Below are 27,558 nucleotides of genomic sequence, written 5' to 3'. Positions count from 1 at the left end.
AAGGAGACAAATCCCCTCTGGCTGGTTTGTCTTTAGCCATCGACTCCTCAATCTTCATTTGCGATTTTCTTTATTTCTTCCATCTCCCTCCCTCCTGTTATCTTCATTATTTTTGGATGGGATAGCGGGCACAGTGTGTGTGAGTGTGTGCTGGGTCTTCAGGGCTTTCTCTGTGACACCTATCAGTTTGCATTCAGTCAGTCTGCAGCAGGAAAGGCCAGCTGGTTACTGATTTGCTCGATTGTCTCACCTTATTCTTGTCTGAGGGGATTTCAGATGAAACCTCGGTCCGGCTCATTCTCCAATGACACGCAGAGTTATAATCCTACCATATATTTCCGAGGGACGTTCTAACACTAGATATCACTGAAGGGCTCTCAGTCCCTGAAGTGATACTGTAGGAATAGTAGATTGACATCATCAGAGGTAAAAATACCACAGAGTGCTGCACAGATCTCTTTGGGATTATTACACTCCAACAGAACTATAAAGGGAAGCTATAGATATTAAGAGTTACCATGGAAGCAAGTGTTTTATATTCACTATTGGGGTTACACACGCTATAAGGCTGAACATTAGAGACAAACGAGAACACATTTCACAGCAAAGCGGATGACTTGTAGTTCAATTGATCAGTAAAATAATGGCTAATTTTGAGTCTTGTCTGAGCTTTTATCAATTGGAGACCCATAATATGACTGTTTAGTACACTGGTAGGGATTTTAAGAAAATAATCGGAAAACTGTTTATCAATACCAAATAGATAATATCAAGCTGAAATCTGTTTTTATTTTTCTTGAATTAAAAACAAACAAACATGGGGATCAAAGATACATAAAAGTCTTGAGTCAACAGACTGTGACTACATCTTTGGTAAAAAAAAAAATAATTAATTAAATGCTTTTGAAATGACGGTGGCGAAAAGATCCAAAAATCCACTATTAAGCACTTACCGGACTCGTATAATTACAATATGAACAAAACTAACACACACAAAAAAATATATATATATATATATATATACGTTTATTTTAATATATAGTTGTAGACGTGCAGGTCCTCTACCATCCGCCAGGGGGTGCAGCAGCACCATGCACGCGCTCTACTTTCCTGTTGCCTTGACGATGAGCAAAGGAAGCTGAAAGCGGTTATGTTGTGGATTTGGGTTTTACTTTGAAAATCGTACCGGACTCTCGCGTTGAATACAGCAGCTTGACGCTCCTGCAGCTAAATTGTCGAGCCGTCAGGTTTGGACGTTATTAACCGGGAGTAGGCGCTGGGTTCAGGCGGACACCCGGGACTCTGGCTCTGGTACAATGACGGCGTCTAAAGATCCGACCAAGAAGAAGCCGAAGGAGCCGCAGCAGGATGAGGTACTCTCACAACAAGCCGACACGTGTATATATTTATTCGATATTAAACTCGATATGTTCGCTGCGTTTCACTGCTTTACAACAATATTATAGCTAAAACACAGCAAGAACATATATGTTTATCTCAAAATGTCTGCGCGTCTTCATGCTGCAAGTCTTTGGAAGTTTTTGTTGTTGTTGTTGTTGTTGTTTTTTTGGTCAAAGTGTTCTTTTAAACATCCTTTTCTCAGTTATTCGTTTCAGTAATTCTCACTTCTAAAGTTCAGACTTTATGTTGTTGCTTTCGTGTTGGAGCGCATCTGAGAGCCGAAGCTGTGAGCTGCATCACAGAGTCCATAAAGAAGACTTTATGGACAGTACAGGAAGAAGACCTGTCCCCGGTCTAATCCCTGCAAAGTCGTTTTCTTATTCATTGGTTTTGGATCTCATTGTAGTTATTTTGAATATTTTAAGGTTGTTTAAGCATCACGGTATTCATATTGTTTTTCATGTTGATGTTTTTGCATCTTATTTTGAGAGTCCTGCATGATTGCAGTCATCTTTGTTGCTCTGTGTCTCATTTTGTCTCTTATTTTGTTTACCATTAAGAGTTGTTTGTGTCCCCTTTACATAATACTGTCTCTTTGCATGTCTTGGCGGTCATTTAGAGGGGTTTTTTTGTGGTTGTTTTGCATTGTTGTCATTATGTTGGGTCTCGTGTTTATTGTTTTGCATCTCATTGTATTCCTTTTGCTTCTTATTTTAATTGGACTGAAGATAATTTTTGTTTTGAGAATGTATTTTGGGCGTTTTGTGTCCAATTTTGCTCATTATTCATCTCTTTGTGATCACAATTTGTGAGCAGTCCTGTGTTCTGTTGGCTCGCTCACTAATCCATCCATGTTTGTTTTTTTGGCAGCTGGTTTTCTGTGTTTGTTTTTTTTTTTCCCTCCAAAGTAAATATTGAATTTTGTCAGGTGAAGCAGTTAGGCTTTATTTTGTCTGGTAGTTTCACTGAGTTCAAGAGAGGCCTGACAGTTTAACACGTGAGGCTGCACCTCATAATAATTTGTAATTATTGATTAATTTAAAGATCAATTTAGTGGGGTTCTTTTTAATGTCTGAAAAAGTTGTCCTTTTGTCTCTGAGGTCATTCACAGAGAAGTTCAAAATTAGCTGTAGATGCACATTTTAACCTTAATTATGTGAAATACATTCAGTCTCAGTTGAACGCAGTAAAAGCCTGTTTTAACTCGTTTAATATCTCGTCCTTCAGCAGGTTCAGACTCGATGGATTTTCGGGTGTTTATCCCTTTAATTGTCTACCTTATTCTCACAAACACAGCGGTAACAACACAAACACCGACACACACACAAACACTGACACACACACACACACACACACACACACACACACACACACACACACACACACACACACACACACACACACACACACACACACACTTGATTTCCTTGCCTGCTTTACTTTCCACTGAACTGAGTCTGATCAACTGACTGTTGCAGTAAGCTGTGTCTGCTGAGGCACTCTCTCTCTCTCTCTAAAAACACACACACACACACACACACACACACACACACACACACACACACACACACACACACACACACACACACACACACAGCATGCAGAGAATTAGCTCCGAGATGTTGAACTAATACTCAGAGAGGAGTCGATGGCCCAGTGGTGTGCAGAGGCAGCTCAACCCACTGCTGTGTTCAGCATATGGGGAGGTATTGTGTGTGTGTGTGTGTGTGTGTGTGTGTGTGTGTGTGTGTGTGTGTGTGTGTGTGTGTGTGTGTGTGTGTGTGTGTGTGTGTGTGTGTGTGTGTGTGTGTGTGTGTGTGTCAGTTTTCCTTGCTTCATTAATTAAACAGCTTCCACCTCGCCTGCAGTACAATGTCATACACATTGATCTGGACACATTTGTGCCTCTTGTCTTCAGAGTTTGACGGATTCATTCAAAATGGTTTTGTCATTATAATCCTTCGCTTCGATGTAAACCAGCTCTGTGTGGCAGCGCTGCAAGGGTCGGACAGAAATTAAATTTATTAAAGACTATGCATCTATTCCCAGGAATTGTAGGGATGTGTGTGCAAGATCAACAAAATAAAAGAACCACTAACACAGCTACGGTCCTTTTACATGCTGTGAACATTTATTTTGGACAAAGTTCTGACTCTCCGGTCCTGTACGACGACCTGTCGTTGGTCTTATGTGGTAGTTGTCAGCTGCTGGCGCCGTTGTTCAAATGTGTTTGAATGACAAAGCTTGTATTTTTAGGCATCTCCAAGGAAACAGCAACAGCTTACGTTACTGTTGTGACTCCAGAGAAGTGTCTGTCCCTGCTTGTGCTGGTGTTGATTAAGAGACAGAAGAGGAAGCGCCTATCTCTATTTCAGCATGTTTCTTCAAACTGTTCATTTGGTGTCTTATTTTGGTCATTTTATTTGTACTGTTTTGATAATTTGGGTCATTTTTGTGTGTTGTGTCTCATTTTCTGCATCAATCTGTTAATTATTGTGGTCATTTTATGTGTTGACATGGTCATTTATGTTATTTTGTTTCCTATTTTGGTCATTTTCTGTTTCATTTTGTTTCTCACTATCAACATTTTGGTAATTTTCATTTCTCACTTTACTGTAACAATGTGTCTGTGTTCCCAGGCCTGAGAAATGACCTTGATCAGTGAAATGTTATTGTAGCCGATAGAAATGATACTGAGAAATTTGGTTTTGTGAAAACCTTAATGTGTTAATGTGTTGTACGTCTGCCCAGGTTGCCACAGTTTCTATTCTCTCTCTGTTTGCATCTTCTGTAGTGATAATGTTTCACTTTGTGATGGTTCTGTTGATGTCTGGACTGAAAATGACCTGCAGACAGGTGGAGGCAGAGTCAAAGAGGCCTTTTTGCTTGATTATTAAAGACTCTGCCTTAATCCTATCCCTTAAGCCCTTGGCTATTTAAAAAAAAAAAAAATGTCCACCTGAAATAACATCCCCAAATTCAGTCAGGAGCAGCTCCACAACTGTGAGGCTGAAATGTGAACAAGCTTCGGCTCTGTAATGGATCAGAAACACTCGGGAGAATTTTGAAATATAAGAAGTGTCTGTGTCTGCATGAGCAGGCCGGAGTGAGATCAGAAAAAAGCCTACCGGAAATGGACATTATTCCCCAAATCAAAACTGTAAATTACAGAGTAAATAAAAGCCTTATAACAATGAGTCACTGACACTGATGCTATTTGATCTGTAAATAAAAATTCTCTATTGCAACTCCACAAAATTTGATGCAACAGAAATGAAGCACAACAAATGCTGCGTCCATTTCAGTCACAGTACTGTCAGTCAGCATCTTCAACTTGGCAACTATTGTTTGCAGTTTAATAGCATATGCAGTCTGGTACCCAGTGCAGTGACCTCAGCAGTGGAAAGGGTTCATATTTGACCCCAAAGAGTCAACAATGAGGGGCTGCAATGCTAAAACTAAGCAGCATGACAGATGATGAGCAGGATAGCGGCTGCACTTCATATGTGCCTGATGGCGAGAACTCGCTGCAAACACAACTCCAACACTTGAACCAACACAAGTCTCATTCTGAGTGTCGGTGGCTCAAACACTTTCATTCACAGCCAGCGTCCGTTTGAAGCTGCGAATATATAAAGCGAAGACATACTGTAATCACGGTTTCCTGTGAGCTCACCTCTGGTGTTAGCTCGTTCTACAGAGGAAACAAGAGCTGCTGCAGAACCTTCAGTCTCACACGTTTGATGTGTGAAAGAGGCTTCACACTGTCCTCCTTGATGTTTCTCTCTTGCTGACGCTCTGAAGAAAGACGATTTAGACCTCATGTGACAGCTGCCTATTACAGTCCCCCGCAGTGTCCCCGCTGGAAACATCCGAGCTCACATCCACGGCCGTTTTCCAGCCCAAAATATGAGGTTAAACTAAAAGACTTGCTTGCATCATTTCCTCCTGCTTTTAAAGTGCTGGCTACCGGTTGAACTTTCATCATCATCATCGGACAACTGAAGTGGGAAATCGCAGCATGAAAACTTAGTTTTGAACTTGTGCTGCAGGAAAGAGCTGAAAGATTCTGTAACATCAGAAGCTTGGTTTTTATATGTACCCTAAAAGCTTTAGATAATCAGTGTTCTGTCTGGACAGGATGAGGGGAAGCAGCATTTACTTTCACTGTCCAGCTGCAAAACTCCCAAATCAATTAATCTGGTAGTCTAATACTTGAGATGAACAAGTCTGCTGTTTGTTTTATATCTTGTCTCCCATTTATAACCTAATGTTTGCTTTCAACTGATTCATAGTTTGTTACCATTTTACTAACTAATTAATGTTGTGTGCCGCTTATCCTTTCAGTTTTTATTTCCTTCTTATTTAATAATTTGGAAGGTTCATCACCATCAGTGTTTACTTACATCTGTGATGCAGACAGAGACTTATTGTATTTCGAAATTTTCCCAAGTGTCCTTGATCCACGGAGCACAAGTTTGTTCAATTCCAGCCTCACAGTTGTGGAGTTATTACCGACTGAAGTTGCGGATGCGTTTCAGGTGGAAATTAAAAAAAAAAAAAAAGCCAACGGTTTAAGGGATTAAACTTTTCACTTCCAGCAGAAGAATCCTGGACAAGAGGACCAAAACACATGTTTAATGGAGCAAAATTTTAAGGTTTCACGCTATTTAAGCAAATTTCAACAGAAAAAAAGCATCTTGTGCAGACAACATGTTAGATGGGATATTTTAGTGTCTGATCCTTAAAGAAATGGTTCTCCCAGTTTGGTGTGAAAGAGCCCAAAACTGAGCTCTATGCAACACCTGTGGGATGAACTGGGACAGCCTGCAGACAGGTGTCAACATGCAGGCCGCAGGTCAATGCTGTTTCTGTTGATTAGTTTGTGTTCTCCATGTGTCTGTCTGCAGGAGTTTGTGGACGTCAGCCCTCCGCAGAGGAACTGGAAGGGCATCGCCATCTCTCTGCTGGTGATCGTGGTGGTCTGCTCGCTCATCACCATGTCTGTGGTCGTCCTCACGCCCGGTATATCAACCTGTAGAGAGAAAAAAAGAGGGAAAGATGATCATATTGTTTCCATTATTTTGGATGTAATGAACCTTTCAAACTGCGCAAATGTTTGTTTCTGCTTTATGATTCGATTTATTGCGGAAGTATGCGATACTTTATCTGCATTGTGTTGTTTGTAAGAATTCTTCAGTATTTCCTTTGTTCTTTAACCTGGATTTCATTGTTTCCCAGCCGAGCTGCCCAGCAGCAGCAGGTCCAAACTGACTGTGGCAGATCTGTACAAACCTGAGTTCAGCGCTCACGACCCCGAGGACACGTGGATCAGCGGTGAGTACAGTGTGCTCTCTGCTCCGAGAGTCCTCATACTACATGAAAAATCAACTTTAAACATATTTGCTGGTAAATAGAGAATGTGAACCAAATCTTGAGCCAGTATTGAAGCTTCTAGTGAAGGTCAGCACAGCAGCAGATTATCGAACGGACTCCTGACACAAGTCACGAGTCTGACTGTTAGAGCTCCTCTTTGGTCTCTTTATTGCAGCTGTAGCTCAGGTGGCCGGTTATTAACTGTAGTATTTGTGTCAGTGTCCTTGAGCCGAAGGCTGAACCCCGTATTACTCACAGGGAGTGAGAAAGAAAAAAAAAAAAAACACCTGTCACCGAGGATATAAAAAAAAAGCTCACCCAACATGCTTTTCCGTTTGTATCACGATGTTGTTGACATCACACCACTCTGCTTGAGTTCAAGTGACCTTTCTCCTGTTCAGTATTTCTCCAGGCCACATCGCCAACACCTCCTCGTCACATTTTCTCCCCACGTTGCATAAGATGCTGGTGGTGTCGCAGCACAACCTTGATCTGCGACCGAGGGCTGTAATGTGCCTCCACATCTTCTAGTTCATATTTGAGTCCAAATGTGGAGCATCTCAGACGTTTGTGTTGTTTAACTGGCTCCTTCACAGCGTGACAGATTGTGTTTGCATCTGAGCTTGGAGAATGTAAAAAAAACCCAAGAAAAAACAGCAGAGGATGAAACAAAGTAAATAGCAGCTATTGATGGAAGAGCTGGAGAGAAAAAATAAAGACTCAGTGGTTTGTTGACAGCATGACAGCTAAATTATTGCTTTTATGGTAAATACAGCAGCATTGATGACTAAATATATCCATAACAGTGTTGCTGAGACTTGCTGGGAGTGACAGAAGGTGAGAGGAGGGAAGAGAGACACAAGGACAGAGGTGGAGCGAGACAGTGAGAGAAGAAACGGAGATCCACCGCCTGCTGCGTCCTTCCCTTCCACAGGGAGATAATACTAATGACTAGTCCTGTGGCCTGTGGCTTCTCATTATGGGCTCGAGATGGTTTGGCCTCTCACTCACACACACACTGATGTTTGTGTATGTGTACTTGTGAGGACTTTATTCCTTTCCCGAAAGGCAGGGGACGCTCACTTGAACTAAATATGATTTGGGCGTCACAGCTGATCTGACCAAGTCTCTTTCCGTCTGTATTCATCAGATAAAATCGCACAGTGTATGCTGCTCAAAATGACTGTAATCAATCATTTCATATTAACAGAGGGTCACGTGACGCTCGTAGTGATGAAGCTGCTGCATTTCCTCTCAGACCCACAGAATGTTTCGGCTCTTTTAGCTAATTTTTTCAGCTGATGCTGTTTTGGTTCTCCTTCTCCTCTCTTATAGGATGTTTAAAGGACCATTCCGGTTTATTTTCGCCCAAACTATCTACCATTAATGGGTCTGTTATACCTCTATGGGTCACGCTATCTTTGCATTGTCCACCTTTGTGGTAGAGATTCAAGGAAACGTCATGCGACATGTGACCAAGCCTGCGTGCATTGATGATTTTACAGGGATCTTATAAGTTAAACCTAATTTGCTGCTACAACAAACAGTACGCTCACTGAACTTGCTGCAAGAGCTGTAATTGTTTTCATTGTTCAGGAAACTTTAGCAACATTGTGAATTAATAATGAAGACCTTTTCAAACAGCTGAGCTCTGATGGAGACTGCATTTCATGTGCCGTCTCACCCCAATAATGAATTGTTCAGCCCAACAGCGTCGGGCATCCCATTAGCTGTTTTGTTGAGATTGATGCTGAAATTGGGAAATTGCTCTTTGACATGCTGCGTGCTGTAAATCTAATGTCGATCAGGTGCAATAAGAGGCAAGAGCCCCGTGTAGACCGAGCGAGGTCTGGGCCTGAATTTACTGCTGGGTCTCCTGGAGGTGTAATTCAAACACAGGTCTGTGATGGAAATTGCCTCCTTGACAACTCCTGACTCATTTCCTTCTCTCTCCTCTAATATCCAAGTTGGGCCTCAGTAGCTGCTCACCGTAATTTAACACCACCTGGTACAAAAACATCATATCTATTATGATAGTTCTCCAGGAAGCACTCGATTAATTGAGTAAAACGAAGTGAGAGTCACAATAAACTTCCCAGAGTTGAGAAAAATCACATCCAAACACTTAAAGAAAACACACTAACTAATAGAGGAAATTAAGATGTGAGATTGCAACTCCTTGAGTTTAGTGGCTGATAAACAAGAGCTGAATATATTGAAGTAATATTTAATCTCAGCCCCATCAGGAAACCAGAGCAAATCAATCAAACCCAAATCTTCTTCCGGACCGCACAGAGCACGTTCCTCCTCAGCAAACACAGATGAAGGAGAAATGCAAACAAACATCGACGTCCAGATCACATCCTGGTGAACTACATAGATTAAGATCCTGAGTATTGTTGTTTTAGACTTCAGCGCATGGCACTCAAACTCTCCAGTGACCTGGATGTTTACGTGGAAGCTGTTTACAAGCTGTCCGTCAAGACTCCTCCATGTCAGCATTGTAAGCATTTAGGCTCACTGAGCTGCATGGCTAAGGACTCTTCTCCATCCTTTCATAAAAATAAGAATTGTTGAGAAAGGAGCTCAACACAGGCCTGATTTTCCTTCTCAGACAAGGATTTTTCGAGGAGGTAAAAGGATGCTTTATTTCACATTTGAAAAGTGAAGTGCAGTCAGCAGTGGGATGCAGTGTTATCAGTACTCCGTACATGCTCGCTGCGCTTCTTATTGAGTTCCTTGCATCATCATCAGTATTATGGATGCCGTGTTGATTTTTGATGTTGCCACGGGAACCATATAATCGCCTATCGGTGCCCTATATAGCGTGTATTTATAGTGTCTCTGTTCAAAAGTATATTAGTGGGTTATTCATGACTGTTTACACTGTACTCTTATTGTGTAGTTAATGTAAAGTTGAGAGTGACGGAGACATGCAGGTGGTTACATAAGAGTGGAAGATTGTGTGTGTGTGTAATCAGTTCTGGACGAATGCCTCACGCCACTCGGCTTGTCATACATGATTGCTAATGAGGTTTGTACAAACAAGGCTACATCTTTAACAGAGACCCATATGAATAAAACAACATGAGTGATGCATTATTTATGACATTATGTAAAATAAGTAAATCACGTGGAAACAACACAGCAATAGAATACGACTGTAAATCCTCAATAGATCCAGTGTAAAGCTCCCGCTGCTGAAACACACCGGCATCCAGAAACATCAAGTCTTACATGTATGGCCAAAAGTATGCGGACACCATAATATTACACTTTACGAATGAATATCACAGTGCAGATGGATTGATATCATCGACTGCCGCCTGTTTTTATTTATTATGTCTTTTCTTTTCTGTTGTCAGATTCGGAGGTGGTGTACAGGAACCGAGACGGTCACGTCATCAAGTTCGACTTTGTCTTGAATGAGACGGAAGTCATACTGAGCAACAGCACATTTGTAAGTATTTATAAGCTTTTATAATAAACGATTGAAATCACATTTTTCAAGAAAACAAAGGCGCCCCGAGTTATTTCTTTTCATCTTGTGTGCACAAAGTGTGGAAATCTGACAGTATGTGTACAAAAACTATCATAATCTTTCCGGACTAAAAGACAGCCAGCGCAGTATTTGTGCTGCTGGCCAGCCCTCAACCCTGTTGTTTTTTTTAGAAAGGAGACAGAGCTGCTCTCTACTTGTCTCTGCTGTGATTGGCTCCCCAGAGGCTGCAGACAACAATCCTCACCCCTCCATTACCTGCAGAATCAGAGCATAGTAACATCCTGGTGAGGGGCTCATGTTCCCGGCTGTCTGCACTGCTCCTTACCTCAGCTCAGCTGGAGGAGGGGGTGTGGTGCAGATCTCTGAAACACCATGAACATGATTTGCACATGTACTTCCAGTCATAAGAAGTGATGTCAGCACTTGCTGACCCTTTATCTCTCACCTTCTCTGTAAAGCACTTTCATTACCTTTCCTTGAATTTTGCAGATTAGCCGCCGTGGCTTGTAGTTTTAATGGTTGCATAAGGGGATTTGATGAGGATTTGAGGCCCTGCTGTAAGCTTATCAAAATATCAGAGCAAATCACAAAGCAGGGATGGGCTCGTGGTTTGGAAGTTACCATTCTGACCCCCACCAAAATTGCAAACGGCACCAGCTGCAGCATCCAAAGTGTCTGTACAACTTTCATCAGCGAGGTCCCAGAAATACCCGCAGATAGAAAAACAAAAACAAGTAAGAGACATTTTCAGGCACCAAAAGAGATTTCGCAATTAAGGCATCCATTACCAATAGTTTCAGGAATAGAAATTTTCGAAGGTCTGACTAATCATTCAGTCTCACTGCACAGTCCTGAAATGTCGTCTATAAAATGTCTGTCCACCACTTCGTCTCCCAGAAATGTCACATCCTACTGTGGTCCCCTGGTGGTTTTATGGCCTTTAGCTGCCACATTAGCTTTGTCCGGCTGTAGTTCCTTTTCTTTTTTTTTGTCATGGTCAAAGGATGAAAGCTGGAAATGTGAGCAATGTTAGCTCACCCAAAAGAACAACAATAACCAGTTAATCAATTGTCTAATTTTTGAGCTCCTACTTACTACTTAGCAAGTTAACTTGTATCTAGAAAGGTTGCACGGAATCTTTTTTATTGTATAATAAAGAAAAGTCCGCCATGATTTAGCTTTGTTATTTCTTTTTTTGTTAGGTGGCTTTCAAGGTGGCAAAGTACTCTCTTTCTGCAGACCTGAAGTACGCGCTCTTTGCATACGATGTCAAACCGGTGAGTTTCAAATTAAAATGCATCCTCAGCCCAGTACAATAAATCTAAATCACCTGAACAACGTCACATAAAAAAAACACAAACAGTTTGTGTTTTTTTATTTGCGTCTACATCACCACACAAGCTATGATTGGAGTTCATCCCCTGTTCTTCTTGCCTTTTTGTTTTATTTCATGGCAGGCTGGCATTTACATTGTGCTCCTGTGTAACACCCGAGGGTGCTGTCACTCACTTATCCGCATGTACAAACACACCCACACACAGAGGCACACAAACACACACACCTGAGCGATGGCCCTTCAGGTGTGTGATGTTTTTGTTCGTGCTCTTTTATTTTCTGCCGAGCGCTTTGGAGCTTTCTGTTTCTTAAAAGCAACAAAATTGGAATCGACAATGATTACCAAGATTAACTTTGATGTTTTGTATAATTTGGAGGCTGAAATGAGCATACGCCAGCTGATGGGGACATATGAATACTTTGATTATACTGCACTGCACATAAACACACTGAAAACAAACGGCTGCACTGAACAGGTGTGGCTTTATTCACCGTGTTTCTCTGTTGTATATGCATGTATTTTTTTTGTCCTCCTCATGTGTTTTCATTTTGTGTCTCTCCATCTGCACAGAGAAGGTTCTCCATTGATTTTTTTTTTTAGATTTGTTTGCCAACAGATGGATCCCGGGTTGGGTTTATAAAGTACTGCAGAGGCTGAGAAACCAGAGGAGGAAGCCTGTGTGTCCTACTGTATATTCTGTAATGATTGCCAGGTCAAAACCACTTCATGGTTTAAAAGCCTCTCAGCAGGATGGAAGTGGGAAAAAAAACAAAACGATTTGAGTGTACATCTTAAAAGAAAAGAAAAATCTATTTCCTCAGGATTATGTTCGGCACATTTCGCTCAACTTCTCTTCGGCATATTCAGGCTTAATTGATTGCACTCTGGTTTTATTTGTTGACGTGACATCCCCATTGGCACCATGTACTGAGATTTTTATTTGCTCTCAGTGGAATTTCTTTCACCGCCATGTGTGAAGGGAAATCACCTGCGCAGGACGCACAGTTCAATGAGAAAGTTGAATGAAAAGATTTTGGCCGAGAAACTTAATTTTAAACTCTTGTGAAAATCTCAGGGTTTCTGTAAATAGCAAATATGTCATGCTTCAATATGTTGATGTTGAATAAAATATATATAGACAGTTTTTAACATTAAAGGTACTCCTAAGGCAAATAAAATGACTAAATTGGAAGTACTGTCTTTAAGCTTCAGTGTAGTTAGGAGTAAAATAAATCCTCCTTCTCACTCCTCAACTTATTTAATATAGATTTATGGGAAATGGACTGCATATGTATTGCCCTTTCCCATTCACACACACTAATGAAGCTGAACTGCCATGCAAGGTGCTCGCCATCATGATTACATCACTCACCAATGATATGCTATCATTAAGCCTTAAGCATGTTGACGGGAGGAGAAGGGATTGAACCGCCAACCTTCCGATTAGTGGGCAACCAGCTCAGCCACAGCCACAGCCGCTGCACAAATAGAAAACAATAAAAATGTGCTTGGACATGTGTTAGAGTGATGGTGGCTACCCCAATGTCTTTTTAAACTATTGGAATATTTACAATTCCCTCCTCAAGAGTAAACTGTTTAGAGGCAATTCTAGTTGCTACATCGCACCAGAAATGAAATATGTTTGAATTTTTCACCCCAATATTACGCTATTGTACGGTCTGATATCTCCAGTTGCAACCATTACTCACTAAAGAATAAAGTGAAAGGAAGTTTGCATTATTCATCAGGCCTTTTACTGGTTGGAGAAGAACCTGGGGCCACACCTTCAGCTAGTTGGAGTAGGAGGTCATGAATATGCTAAATATTATGTAATGAGCTTCTGAAAACAGGCTGCTGGAGGACAGAAGGAAATCGAATGTTCCATATTTCTTAGAAAAATAATTAGTGTTTGTAAGAATGACTCAAGAAGTGCAATAATAGCAGAACTGTGAGTCAGAATGGACGGAAAGCCTCGGTCAGGTTACGTTACGTTTGAAGCTTCACTCGTAATGGTGATTCAAAATAAGGATGTTTTGACAGTTTGACAATTCAGTCTTTTGCAAGTCCTTCCAAACGATATAAACTGCAAATCTGCATTTCTGACCTATTTTTATTCATATAAATTCCATATAAATGTAAACTTAATCCATGACTTGAAACATGATTTAAGAACTTAGAACCTGTTTAAATATTATTATAAAACAAGTGATAAAAGCATGCAACATCCTGATGATGATATTTGAACATGTATTATAGTGAAACATGATCTGAATATAGTGAAGGACTCTCTGCTTCTCCAGCTGCTGTCAGCTGCTGGCTGACTTTGTTTCCTCGTGTGGATGTCTGAAGTCGAATGCTTCGTGTTGAGACGCTGACATTGCCACGAGGTGTTTGTTATAGATAAATGTTTGTGTTATGTGATGGGCTGATCTCTCGTTGCAGATGTACAGATATTCATACACAGCGTCTTACATTGTGTACAACATCTACACGAGGTAAGCCAGTTTAGCTTTTCATCACTGTTTGCTCTCTGATCCATGGTCACGGTGGCGTTCAGAAACAGATCGACCGTTGTTAATGTGCGTGTGTGTCTATCTATCAGGGAGGTATGGGAGCTGAACCCGCCTGAGGTTCACAATGCAGTGCTCCAACATGCATCCTGGGGACGACAAGGACAGCAGCTGGTAAGGCTGAGTGTCTGTTTTTACAGTCTGAACCGTTTTCTCATTTTCTTTTTAGAAATTCACACTGCCGCTCTGGAGAGATCTGTCCCGATGATATGATTGTTTTAATACAATACAGACTCTGTTTACATCCATACTGTGCTTTGTCTGCCTGTTTCTCTGTGTAATGTCTGGGCTTAATGCCTCATTTTTACATTATATTGCTCTCAGGTCGAGCCCAGAAGGGACAGGTGCCACTTTATTTTGCAGGTTTTTTTCATAATAATTTTCTGGAAAGGATCTGCTCAACTTTTTTAAGGTCTCTTCATTTTACAGCTGTGTCAGACTTCCAACAATGTAAATAACTAAATTCAATACTATATGATACAAGCATCTTTTTTGAGCACAACTTTTGAAAATGCGTTCTTCTCTAATGCCAGATGATATGAGAAAGTTCAATTTTTATTATTCATTTTGAAGTTATAATATTTGAGTCATCTTGTAGTTGCAGTTAAGTAAAAATAAAGATGGCCCCTGTGCGACTGATGGTAATTGAGAACAGACCTGTGAAAAATAAATAACAGCATCAGAAAAAAGAAACGAGGAGGACTCAGGATGTTGGTGAAGATGCAGGCTGTGTCGGGCCGATCCTGTCTGTATTTGCAAATGTAAATATTAAAACACTGATGGAAGAGAGCGAGAGCAAACACTGCATGGTGGGCTCAACCAGGAGCTTTAATATATTAAAAAAAAATTAATCAGAGAGGAAATCAAAAAGAAAAACAAATCAAGTGGATGAAGAAAAGCAGCTTGACAGCCAAGAGGAGAACACAAAGAGAGAAACAGCAACAAGGCAAAAACAAATAGAGTACATTTGCATGTGTGTCTGTTATCGTCTCATCTTTCTCTACAGATCTACATCTTTGAGAATAACATCTACTACCAGTCAGATGTGAGAAGCAACTCTCTGAGAATCACCTCCTCTGGGATGGAAGGAGTCATCTTCAATGGACTGGCGGACTGGCTGTATGAAGGTGTGTACTGGAGAGTGTATCGACCACTGAGCTCCAATCCTTTATATCTGTTCTGGGTTTTTATGTTTTTAATCACAAGAGGGAAAGTCCACTACTCAATTATCAAGACTGAATAATATTCCTCACAGGATGAATCCTTTTGACCAAATGACCAAAAGACCTGAAAACCTAAATACATTTCCTTCAACCTTAACCGTAGTTTCTCATATATTTACTGTACACCCATCTGAAAATGTTCTTGGTGTCTTGTGCTTCATTTTAAATAAGTTTCACCGACATTCAGCCTGATTTATTTCGCGTCTCTGGAAACTTTGGAACTTGCAAGTTTATAAATTCTGTTTAAAAAATATCCAGTCTGAGAAAGTTTTCGTATCTTTGGGATGGGAGAAGACAATAATAGAGACACTGTGGGGTCTTTGGTCGATGATACAGTTTCCAGGTTCACCGTGGATCCTTGGTTTTCAAAGATTTGTCTTTGGCATTAAAAATGCAGCAGAGCAGACAAGACAAACTAAGCAGACTGGCAATGAAAAATCAACAACAAGCCTCTACAATCCATTAAGTCGCTGTGTAAACGAATTCAGTAATGTGCTGATGGTTTTCGCAGTTTGCACAGAGAGCAGCACAAACACAGTCTGAGGGAGACGAGGGACATTACAGAATCATTTGTGTTTGTAGATTTACTGTGATGTGTGTTTTGACTTGCTTTTTACTTTTGATTGTAACCGTTTGGCTGATATTTTCTGAAAGGACAGAATAAGTGAGTCCTCTTTCAGCAATGACGTGAGCAACCATGTGTCAACTTTTTGCCTATCAAATGGTCTGTTTTTACTGTTTTATAGTGTTGTTGTTTTTATTACATTTTAACTAAAATTAGTGTCCTAATTTCTTCTAAATTTCTTCTAAAATGCTGACATCTTTCAGAAAAGGTACATAAAACCAACAAATAATCCGCAAAGAAGAGGACTGGAGGTCGAGAAAACCAGCAGATCCTTAATAATAAAAATCATAAGCAGCAAATCACACAATCGGGAGAAAGCTTTATTTTCTGACTGAAGTCATTAACATCATCGAGTTAGAATAAAAAGGTCTTAATGCAGGAAATGGTTTGTGTTTTTCTTGTCAGAGGAGATTCTGCGTTCACACTTGGCTCACTGGTGGTCGCCTGACGGAGAGCGACTGGCCTTCCTCACCATCAACGACACCCTGGTACCCAACATGGCTCTGCCCCAGTTCACAGGCAGCACCTACCCCCGAGGTCTGCAATACCCGTATCCGATGGTGAGGCTGCACTGCGGGAAACATACAGAATAATAACTTCCCCTTTGAGGTTCTTCCAGATTTGTAAAAGATGTTTCCGTGCCTGTCCCATCAGGCCGGGCAGACGAACCCTGCAGTCAAGTTGTCGGTGGTCAACCTGTTCGGAGCAACACACACTCAGGAGCTGCAGCCTCCCAATCAGCTCGGACTAAGGTGACGCCACACACATATCAATGCAGTGCTGGCACAAAAAGGCACAAAATCCCTGATCTGATTCTTCTTTCTGCGTCTCCTCTGCAGGGATTTCTATGTCACCATGGTGAAGTGGATCAGTAATACACACCTCGCCGTGCGATGGCTCAACCGAGCCCAAAACGCCTCACTGCTGACGGTGTGTGACGCCACCATCGGAGTCTGTCTTCAGGTGGGTGGTTTTGATGTGAACGCTGGGTGGAAGCTGGTTAGATGAGGATGGGAAGAAGGTATACAGTAGTTTGTGATGCCTTTAAATGCATTGCGTGTCCCTGATTGGAGAGATGATAACTTTATTTGTTAGTGGTAAAAGGATGACAGTACACTGATTTTTTTTTTTTAAACTACCCAATGAGATTATTTTCCGTCAGTAGATGTGAATATCTTCCACAACTGGTGTAACAATGCTGAAAGCTGGATTTGACTTTCTGCCCTGTCACTCAGAGACATGAGGACACTTCAGAGACGTGGATCTCCAGACAGGTAAATCTCAATACACAACTGTATTTAACAAGGCCATGGATGTAAATGACCTTTAGTACGTTAACGTGACGAGTCTCAGCTTTAATTTTAGTTGGTTTATGTCAATATGGGAAAGAACTGTGTGAGAGTTATAGCACCCAAATTACAAGGGTTCAAAAGTAATTGGACACGGCTGGCAGATTCACGACTTCAGTTTGGCTGAATTAAAGCAGTTCTGCAAAGAACATTCTCCAGTTTTAAGAAGTGTTTTGAGGGTGATTCAGCCAAACTCACTGCACAACATTTCCTCATTCAGCAGGACTATGATCCTTAACATACAGCCAAATAAAAAAAAAGAGCTTTCCAGAGGTTCCACCTGCTAAACTCTAAAGGCAGAGAGACCCAACAGCAATAAAAGCTGGCGGTGTCTACAGTGAAGGGACGAAGCTTCTGCTGATGTCTGTGGATCCAAATCTGCAGGCACTCACTGAAACAACTTGTTTAGCTCTATGTGCATCTGTCCAATTACCTTAGACAACTATGAGTTAAGAGGGTGACATCTCCCACACAGTTCTTTTTAAATTGGTATACATTACAGCTGAGACTCTGCACTTTATTGCAGTACCCATTATTGCATTTGAGATTGAACGTGAACCTGAAGGATGAAATAAATGTGTATCTGTCCACATACTTCTGGTCTGGACTGTTTGCTCTAAATCCTGAGTTTGTTTCCGCAGAGACAGGATCCGCTGTTCTCCAAGGACAGGAACAGGTTTTTCCTCGCGCTGCCTGTGAAACAAGGAGGTCAGGGAGATTTCCACCACATCACCATGTTCACCAAAAAGGTGACTCCAAGAGTCCTCTCCTCTTCTTTCTCTTTGTCCTCGACATGTCTTTGTGTCTGATTTGTATCCTCTGTCAAGTGTGCTGTGTGTATTTTATTGTCATTTTGTTCCTTTTTTAGCAGATTATCACCATTAAAAGTAGCTGAATTAACTATTAGCTTTTTGTAATGTACTTAAAGATTACTATGATGCTGAAGAAAACTTTAGTCCTGCATCTAAACAAAGTGTTTCCAATCCCTCAAACCTTTTTTCTTTCAGTTACGAAGTGACCAGGATGAAGTTCGCCACTTAACATCAGGAGACTGGGAGGTGACAAAAATCGTAGCTTACGATGAAAACAACCAGATCATGTAAGTTTCAGTCTAGTTTTTCACAATAGATACAAACAAAAAACAAGTTTTGTTGTATCTCAGTGTCATAAGTTCCACAAAGATAATTACTCCTGTGTGATATATTTAGCTATACTTCTTCATTTTTATGAGTAATACTGGTAAATACTGCTGGAGGAAGTTTTCCGATACTTTCACTTCGAAAATACTGAATTACAAGTCAAAGTTCCACATTGAAAGTGGAGATAGGATCATGTACTGCAGCTGTTTACGCTCGACCAGCCTCAGAAATGCAGTGCAGGCAGACGTATAATGGATCTGTGACCTTGTCCTACTTTTAACTGCTCTGCTTTCCTTCCTCCAGATATTTTCTGAGCACAGAAGTCGCTGCACAGCAGAGACATTTATACAGGTGAAACTCACTCAGACACACTGTGTTTTACTCACTGTTCCTCCAGCTCATTTAATTTTCCAGTTCTGTGTGGGATGGACACATCACATTTTCTTTTGTGCTGCATTTTGTCTCTTTCCTATGACAGTGTGTTGACCCTCGGCTTGTTTCCACGGCGATGTCTCACCTGTGGGCTGAAGGAGGAGTGTACCTTCTATGACGCTGACGTCAGCCCTGATGCACAGCACGCCATCCTGCGCTGTCGAGGTCTCATAGACTCAACACATGAACTTTACTGACCACATCCGGTGAAAGTAAACATCTAAAAGGAACAAAGAGGCAGAAAGTTTGTGCTCATGTCTGATCATTATCTTCGGGCCATAAATTGAAAATATTTGTTTCTGATAGAAAGCCCAGGTTACGGGTGAAATCTTTAAATTTGCAACGTTTCTGTGGAGTTTAGTTGTCCTGCGTTGAAAAATGTTGTTACAGCAGCCCACCGAGTTTTAGAAATATGCCTCTTAACAGGAATGATAATCTGTCAAATTCATAAAAATCCCTCTCCTCCCTCGCAGGTCCTGGAGTTCCAGCTGTGCTGCTTCTAAGTTTTGACAATGTGGACTGTGAGTAGTTTTCATTCTGCATAACATTCCGCCGTTTCAGTGTTTATGTGATGTTTGTGTGGGCGGGCAGATGTGCTGTTTCTCACACCGGCTCTGTAAATGGAAAATACTTCACAGCAATTAAGCGTCATCGTCTCATTTGTGTGGAAACACGAGCAGCTGTTGGATTTGATGCGGTGTGAGACGGCACTGATAATTTGTACCTTTCAAGATGTTGAATGTGTTTCGTATCACACTTTAAATGGGATTTTAGAAAAGCTAATCATCCTCGTTGCCGGCAGGCCTGCAAAAAAAGTGAAAGTGTTTAGAAAAATGTTCAGGAAAAGATGTGAAAGTACTGATTTGTGTATTCTCTGTGTAATTTACTGACACAACCAATAATATTCAGATACAAGGTGATGCAGAAAGAAGCCAAGACACAGATGTACGTTATTTTTGATGGTACATGCACGGTGCAGGACGCCTGCACACTATGTGGATTAGTGGTTATAAAATAAAAATGCAGTCATGCCTTTTCTCTGCTGAATATTTTATATGAACTGTTGTCTAGAAATTGTCTTTATTTCTGCACAACCCCACAGGTCATTTTAGCTGCTAAGCCAAGAGGAAACACAAATCATTTAGTGTCAGAACAAGCCTAATAACAGTGAATTAAAGGTGGAATTACTATTGTTACTATTAAGTTTACTCAGAGATATACACGTGATGTGTGTAAAACCTGAAGTAACAGTTGTATTCTGATGAAATTGATTTGTCGTTCACAGCATACTTCATCTTGGAGAACAACGTCCCTCTGCAGGCTGCGCTGGACACCAGAAGGATGATTCAGACTGATATCCGGATCATCACCAACAACAACTTTGGTAGAAATGATCTGCTCTTAACAGCTATACGAGTGTGTGAGCTTCATGAGATAATTGAACCACTTAACAACACGAGTGTGTGTGTGTGTGTGTGTGTGTGTGTGTGTGTGTGTGTGTGTGTGTGTGTGTGTGTGTGTGTGTGTGTGTGTGTGTGTGTGTGTGTGTGTGTGTGTGTGTGTGTGTGTGTCCTCCTGCTGGGGTTTGTCCTCCGTCTGCTTGGCTGCCGTCCCGACCTCCTTTTTTTTCTGTCCTCTCCCGGTCACTTGTCCTTCAGCTAATGTTTCTATCTCTGCTCACAGAGCTGCCTCTCAAGCTCATCTATCCTCCTGACTTCTCTGAGTCCTACCTCTACGGCCTCCTCCTTATTGTGTAAGCCTTCCCCGCTTTATTACATTTGCATTTTTTCATTTACATTAGTCGGAGCAGTGCAAGCTTCAAAGGTAAACTCGGTAAAAACAGCTGAAAGTGAAACCCTTCACTTGTCTGCAGCTGCAGGCTGACAGAGGTATTTTAGACAACAACAGTCATACAGGGTGAAAATAGAAAGGAAAGCTGCTTCGGTATAACAAATCTTTGCATTACTGTAAAACCTGCACACAATACAGCAGTTAATACCTAAATACATGTTTTGAAGCACAAATGTTGATAAAATACTAATAGAGCTAAAAATAACTAATATATACCAATGACTGCATGATAACATACACAAACACAGAAGGCTGTTTACTTTTTATTGATTGTTCATTTATTCTTAATAAAGCTGTCTATTAGCGTGTGAGTGAACTAACTTTGAGTTTGACTCGGCAGCGGCAGTTCTCTCGGCGACCAAGCCGTCACAGACGAGTTCAGGCTGGACTGGGACCAGGTGCTGGTGGGGTCCGAGCAGGTCATCGTGGCGCGGGTCGACGGCAGCGGGTCAGGGTTCAGAGGTCAAAGGTAACACATCTGGGTTGTGGAATTCGTGGTTGTGCTCCAGATTCCAGCCCCACTTCCTGACCTCGTCTCTGTCACCTCACAGGGTTTTGCAGCAGGTCCATCAGCAGCTCGGCACGGTGGACGCAGACGACCAGATCGCAGCTCTGAAGTATGTACCGCATGTCTGCACCCTTATGTCCACTCTGCATTCTTGTAGTCGGGTCAGTATCTCTGTCAGACCCGGTTTTGGAGCCCGTTCAAAATTCACAGACACTTCTTTTGAATTGTTTTGTGAGAGAACGGTAGAGCACAAAGGATGCGAATGACAGTTTATTTATTACAAAAAGATAGAAATGCATCAATTTAAAACAAACGCAGACAGGCATCACTTTGGGGAAAAAAATATTTCCGGTTTTCTTTTTTCTTTTACTGAAATTATGCTGTTAGCTGTCAACATGAAGTCTCAAAACAAAACAAAACACTCTTCAAACATCATTCCTTCTTGCTTTTCTCATTTCTTTTCTCCGCGACTTCTGTCACATGATCATGTGAGACATCATCAGGCGTACTTTCAGTAATCCCCCGCCGGCTTTGACTTTTGACCTCCCTACTCCTGGACCTTGTCCTGGACCACATGTGTGACGTGTGAAATGAGATGTAAAAATATAACCTCTCCTTTCTTCTCTGTTGTTAAAGATGGCTTGTTATGTGCTCACTGAATCGCCTCCTCTGTGTTTTTCAGATACCTGGTGAACCTGCCGTTCATCGATCGCACTCGTGTCGGAGTCTACGGAGAGGTTCGTCTTTCAGCCTGTGAACTATCCAAACCTTCAGTTGTCAGCTGACTGATACATTTATTTACTGATTAATGGACACCACCTTAATGCACAAAGATAATTTATGATGCAAAGGAAAGTCTCTTAAGATTTGTATGTGATTCTGAGTGACACAAGCATTCAGATATGTACAATAAGTAGACATTTCTAAATGTACAAAGGCTTATTTGAGGTAATTTGCTTGTGTATTTTTTTTATTTAATGTTGCTTTATTCCTTCACTCCAGTACATTTCAGGATGTTATTCCTCTGTAGTCAGTGGGTACATTGCAGATTAAGATTTTACCAAAAAACATGCAATGAAGTTGTAAATTATTATTCATTTCTGTTCAATAAACTGCTCAACAGCAAAGGTAGATCAAATTAGCACCACCTTCATCATTTACAAGATTTAATTTTACTGCTGTGCAAATGTTAAAGGATCAGGATTTGGGTTTTGTATAACTGCTTCTCTTACTGTGGAAAAAACAAGTGTATGTATAAGTGTGACTCTTGAACTCAATTCTCAGTGCAAATAAAGGTAATTTAATGTGTTTCCTGCAGGGCTATGGTGGCTACCTCACACTGATGATGCTGAAGTCGACGGAGAAGCTGATCAGATGTGCGGCAGCTCAGGCTCCGGTCACTGACTGGACCATATATGGTGAGCGAGGCGTCGGATTCAAATCACCTTTAATGCAGGCTGCAGTGACATGGAAATATTTATTACTTCTGCTGCTGCGGTGCCGACTCTCATCATTTCCTTCCTCACCAAGTCTTTATCCTACATGATCTTTTTCATATGTATTGTCGGGGTAATGTGTCTTTAATTATCCGTCGGTTCTGCTTTTGGGAATTCAAGCTTATTGAATTTTCGAATGAAAAGCGCTCCTCAGTTCTGGGAGCGAATACTTACTATTAAGACTCCTGTACCGCTGAGGAGATACTGCAGCATGTGATTATAGTTCAATAGAGCCAAGTGTTGCTGCAAAGCCTCGGGTTCAAACAAAAGGGAAAGGAGAAGGAGGATTTTGATGGTGTCTTAAAACAGACATGCATGCAAAATTTCTGTCTATATACAAAGCAGAATGAGCAAACCTTTCTGTTGTCAGCTGTACATTCAACACTTGTCGTTCTGTATTCCACTTACAAAACCTCCTTTCTTTCTGTTTCTTCTCTCTTTTAGCCTCGTCCTTCTCTGAGAGATACTTTGGCTCGCCTTCAACTGAGGAGAACAGCTATGAAGTGAGCTGCCTCAACCAATCTTCCCCCCTCATTTTCGATGAATCATTTTAAGTCTGAAACTGGCATGCGCAGATGAATATTATGATGTGATATAATGAGTGATTCGGTCCCCAGATGAAGATCCGTAATACAATTAACAAAATGGCCATTTCGGGCAGCTAATTTCTGTGTTAAAGTTCAGTCAGACTCAAACATCTGAAGACAGTAAAAAAAAAAATTGCATCTGCATGGAGCTTTTTGACCCGATATACAATGTTTTGTGCGACTCCCTGAATCTCTGCAACAGAGGTGGACAATGCAATGTTAGTGTGACTCATAGAGCCACATTCATGTAGGCTGAAATAAACCTGAATTATCCTTTAAGTGTATATTCAAGACGAAAACTAATGGATGATGAACGTGTGTGGGTGGGTCTCACTTCCTCGACAGAAGACAGAATGTCTTTTTTTTTTTTAGATGTATAGACATCAAACTGCTTTCCAGAGCAAACCACTACACGTCTTAATGAAAATGTTCTGTTGCTTTGGTTCACTTCACAAATATAACAGCCCCCGTCTGGCCACCAGCGTCTTAGTCAACGCTACAAATCTTGTCCTCTGCAGCCGCGAGGAGAAGGAAAACACATAAAACATTAAAAAAAAAACAGGAAATGCCTTAGGTGTAAGTTAAAAAAAAAAAAAAACATTACACAATCGTCCTCCATGTGAAGGTTGCAGTCAAAGTGTGTTTTTCCTCCTAAGTGGGTTGCCAATAACTGGGCCAGAGTGCTCTATTTTTGTGACTCTCACAGCGGGAGGGGGGGGTCTGCTTTAAATGATATCCAGAGAAGGGAAATGTGGCACGATCTGATCAGACAACAATCAACGGGACGTCATCACTCATCTCGTCCTCTGAGACTCAGATGCACAGAAAGAAAGAAATGGGTTATCAGATGCCCGGTTGTTGATGTGAGACAACCGGCTGTGGTCCGAAAATCTTCCTGTTTGAATCCCAGCTGGGAAAAAGCTGAGTGAAGGGAGCGAGAGATAGAGATCCTCTAATATTGTAGCCGACCGTCCACACTGCTCCGAGCAATAAATCGAAATGCAAAATGGCTTCTTTTTTCTCAGAGAGTACAAAGACACTCACCGCTTCATGTGTGTCAGCTTATAGTCTTCAAATACATGGTTACATGTCCTGCTAATTCATACCTCCCCTAAATGTCAGGGGGACATATCAAACTTTTTAACTCTTCATGCCTCGGATTTATTTTGTGACCCTTTATTTCGTGACCCTTTGAAGTGGGCTTGAACCCTGTGTTGGTAACCTAACTTTGATATTCGCTCCACCTGGAGCAGCTACATCAGTAAAACGCTGCTTAAACATCTAATAATCTGTCAGGGGGCCACTTTTCTTGTGCTTTTGAAACTTTCTTCCAATAATTCTGTTTTTTTTTGTTTTGTTTTTATGATATGACGTGATGTTAATTATGTACACAGTTTAAATAATGGTACTTGTGCATCTCCAGGCCTCCAAAGTGGTGCCCAGCATGAAAGGTCTGCAGGAAGGAACTCTGTTTCTGGCCCACGGGACTGCTGACGGTACGCACACTTCCTCCATTCTCCTCCTCATTTTCATAGTAACCTGTAATGTGTGTTATTAAAGGTAGGCTGCTATGTCCTTTTTATATGAGCCTCTCCACCATTCACAGCTTTAAAACTTGACCTTAATGAGAGCCGCAGCTTTTATCTAGCAGTGGAATTAACCTCAGCGACACTCATCAACAAGTCATGTTTTTCTCCGCAGCAAATGTTCACTTCCAGCACTCAGCAGAGCTCATCAAGCACTTGATAAAGATTGGAGCCAACTACACTATGCAGGTAAATACTATGTTCCTAAAACCATTTTATTCTGAAAAACAGCTTCGTCTGGGGCAGGAGACAAAATAAAGAAGTGCAATGAGGACTTGCACTTAGATGTAATAACATCCTCCATTACATATCATTATATGATATTTTGTGAACGTCTCCAGTCCAATGACAATGAAACATCTGCTGATAAAGACAGTGTGATGCAGTCAAAACCTCCAGAATGAGCACCTAAGTGCACCTTGAGTGGAGGAGGTGAATGATAAGGAATGTTTTTGTATTTGAAAGATTGTTCAAATGTTTCGAGCAGAAAATGTTTTGTGCATTTTCATCTGTGCTTTCTCCGTGCATCTCTGGTGTTTTCTGGGGCAGATCTACCCGGACGAAGGCCACTTCCTGTCAACACGCAGCCAGATCCAGCTGACTCACTCCCTAATTGGATACTTTAAAGGATGTCTGCTCGACACATCATCGCTACTCGACCAACAACGGGACGACGAGTGAGAAGAAATGTAATTGTTACTGCGTGTGTTTCTGAGCACGTGCGCACCTGGTAGACAGTGTGTGTGTGTGTGTGTGTGTGTGTGTGTGTGTGTGTGTGTGTGTGTGTGTGTGTGTGTGTGTGTGTGTGTGTGTGTGTGTGTGTGTGTGTGTGTGTGTGTGTGTGTTTGTATTTTATACCTGTAGCACAATGTTTGATGGACAAAACAAGCTTCTTTTTAACATGAGACTAGTTTCTATTGTTTGTCGCCTCAGTAGAATTAAGGTCAGTTTAGCTCTAATGTCCCGAATCAAGAGGCAATATTTGATCACCTCTTTCACCTGACAGAACACAGAAAATCCTCTTTTTCTTGTAATTCCCAAACACTCCATGAAGTTCACAGTGGATTTGTCACTTCGTTGATCTTCCAAAACTGGCAGTAAAAAAAAAAAAATGTAATGATCTTTTTTAGGTATTGGTCATGATAATACATGTCCTCAAGGACATTTTGGAGGCATATATTTACCTTCATATTCCTTTTAACTAGTTTGTCATTTCCTAAAGGTTGAACATGTTTGGGGCTTGTCTTGTATATTCATGTGGGGCAGCTCGCCAGGTTTGTTGAGTTATTTAGCTTGTAAACAGCAGTAGTGCTAAACGGATGTACAGTGCAGGATGTTTTTTAATTGCACTCTGTTTCCTTGTCAGTGCCAGTGTTTAAATATAGACTCATTTATTTATTACATTTAAAAGTAGATATTTACCATATGACACCAGGTTTTATTAGTGATTTCTGTCGTCCCATTGCACAGAAGAGTCAGCATCAGGTGTTTAATGAGGTTAAATTACTTTACCACTTCTTAAAATACAACTTCCTCAAAAAATAGAGGTTTTATTGTGGGGAACAATTTTGCAGCAGGTCTACTGCAGGTTTCATGGTGAGATAGTTTGTGTGTCATTCCTTTTTTTTTTTTTTTTATGTTTTTTATATATTCTTATGGTCCAAAACTTGTTTTAAAATCACTTAATGTCCTTTTAATTCCTCGGTTGACAAAAGCACTTACTGTTTGTGGTAAATGATGTTTGGATTTAAACTGATTTGCTGTTGTTCTGGTGCAACTTTGCGGCCGAGTTTGTACATTTATAGCTGCTTCAGGTTGTAATTTTTTGGATTTACTGGCAGGTTATCGTGTCATCCATAAAGCACGGCAATAAAAGGCATCATAAGTGTTATGGCAACACAGCGCCTGAGAGCGTCCTCGCCGTGATTACGGATACGAGAGTGATTCCCACAATTACTGTTGGCTGCACACAAGTGCCAATAATCACAGTGATGATGGTCCTCAGTGCTACTTTTCTCCTTTTAGACAAGAGGAGACAGCATGTGCTCGGTGTCTGGAGTTTCATTTCAAAGATGCCATTGACACGCGAGAATAAAAACACGAGTAAACATCAACGACGCCACAGTCAAAGGAGTCGATCCCCCAACACGTGGCTAGCAGGTGGCTGCCATGACAACAGCTTCAGTAGCCCAGACTCTCCTAATTCATTAAAGATGATACACTTTGGAGTGAGAAGCTGCTGATGCAACACCCTTGCAGCCAAATGTGTCTGCTTCTCATAAACGCAGGAGCAGCAGAAGAAGAAGAAGCTGCTCAGTCATCTTACTACTACTACTGTCTGTGCTTCGTACCCTCCAGTCCAGATGAAAGAAAGAGCATGTGAGGTTTTGTTCGGGTTTGTACTGTGACTAGAAACTGTCTTGGGGGTAAACCTTGTGGATTTGGGATGATTGAAGAGAAACTTCTTGTATTTTTTGGCTGTTTTAATATTAAAGAGCAATGAACGAGCCACGTTCAGGCTGTGAGAGTCACTCTGTTAAACACAAGTCTCAATATTGTTCTTAATATTATTTGCAT

General features: G+C 41.2%; 1 protein-coding gene across 3 annotated transcripts in view; it reads left to right on the top strand.

The window, feature by feature from the left end:
• Window positions 1–27,558, top strand: part of LOC138620791 (inactive dipeptidyl peptidase 10-like) — a 40,788-nt gene that overhangs the window by 12,461 nt on the left and 769 nt on the right. The window contains exons 1-27 of one of the 3 annotated variants that reach the window (XM_069698323.1): window positions 1,229–1,373; window positions 6,312–6,426; window positions 6,643–6,738; window positions 10,143–10,237; window positions 11,482–11,556; window positions 14,058–14,110; window positions 14,218–14,299; window positions 15,192–15,312; window positions 16,439–16,593; window positions 16,688–16,785; window positions 16,873–16,996; window positions 17,269–17,307; window positions 18,024–18,131; window positions 18,390–18,481; window positions 18,825–18,872; window positions 19,000–19,118; window positions 19,427–19,474; window positions 20,239–20,337; window positions 20,637–20,706; window positions 21,145–21,273; window positions 21,356–21,421; window positions 21,995–22,049; window positions 22,631–22,730; window positions 23,253–23,311; window positions 24,819–24,891; window positions 25,097–25,170; window positions 25,531–27,496. In XM_069698323.1, the coding sequence (XP_069554424.1) occupies window positions 1,317–1,373; window positions 6,312–6,426; window positions 6,643–6,738; window positions 10,143–10,237; window positions 11,482–11,556; window positions 14,058–14,110; window positions 14,218–14,299; window positions 15,192–15,312; window positions 16,439–16,593; window positions 16,688–16,785; window positions 16,873–16,996; window positions 17,269–17,307; window positions 18,024–18,131; window positions 18,390–18,481; window positions 18,825–18,872; window positions 19,000–19,118; window positions 19,427–19,474; window positions 20,239–20,337; window positions 20,637–20,706; window positions 21,145–21,273; window positions 21,356–21,421; window positions 21,995–22,049; window positions 22,631–22,730; window positions 23,253–23,311; window positions 24,819–24,891; window positions 25,097–25,170; window positions 25,531–25,662 (2,382 nt within the window). In that variant the 5' untranslated portion in view covers window positions 1,229–1,316 and the 3' untranslated portion in view covers window positions 25,663–27,496. Of the gene's footprint in view, window positions 1–1,228; window positions 1,374–6,311; window positions 6,427–6,642; window positions 6,739–10,142; window positions 10,238–11,481; window positions 11,557–14,057; window positions 14,111–14,217; window positions 14,300–15,191; window positions 15,313–16,438; window positions 16,594–16,687; window positions 16,786–16,872; window positions 16,997–17,268; window positions 17,308–18,023; window positions 18,132–18,389; window positions 18,482–18,824; window positions 18,873–18,999; window positions 19,119–19,426; window positions 19,475–20,238; window positions 20,338–20,636; window positions 20,707–21,144; window positions 21,274–21,355; window positions 21,422–21,994; window positions 22,050–22,630; window positions 22,731–23,252; window positions 23,312–24,818; window positions 24,892–25,096; window positions 25,171–25,530; window positions 27,497–27,558 lie in introns of those variants that run through there. The other 2 variants (XM_069698322.1, XM_069698321.1) reach the window with 2 other exon arrangements.

The sequence above is a fragment of the Brachyistius frenatus genome, unplaced genomic scaffold (genome assembly GCF_029030835.1).
Source record: "Brachyistius frenatus isolate BFR_SWC_R1_liver_20210118 unplaced genomic scaffold, ASM2903083v1 Contig_26, whole genome shotgun sequence".
NCBI classification, from domain to species: Eukaryota; Metazoa; Chordata; class Actinopteri; family Embiotocidae; genus Brachyistius; species Brachyistius frenatus.
Note: the sequence above shows the minus strand (reverse complement) of the source record. Positions and strands in the feature narration are given on the sequence as shown.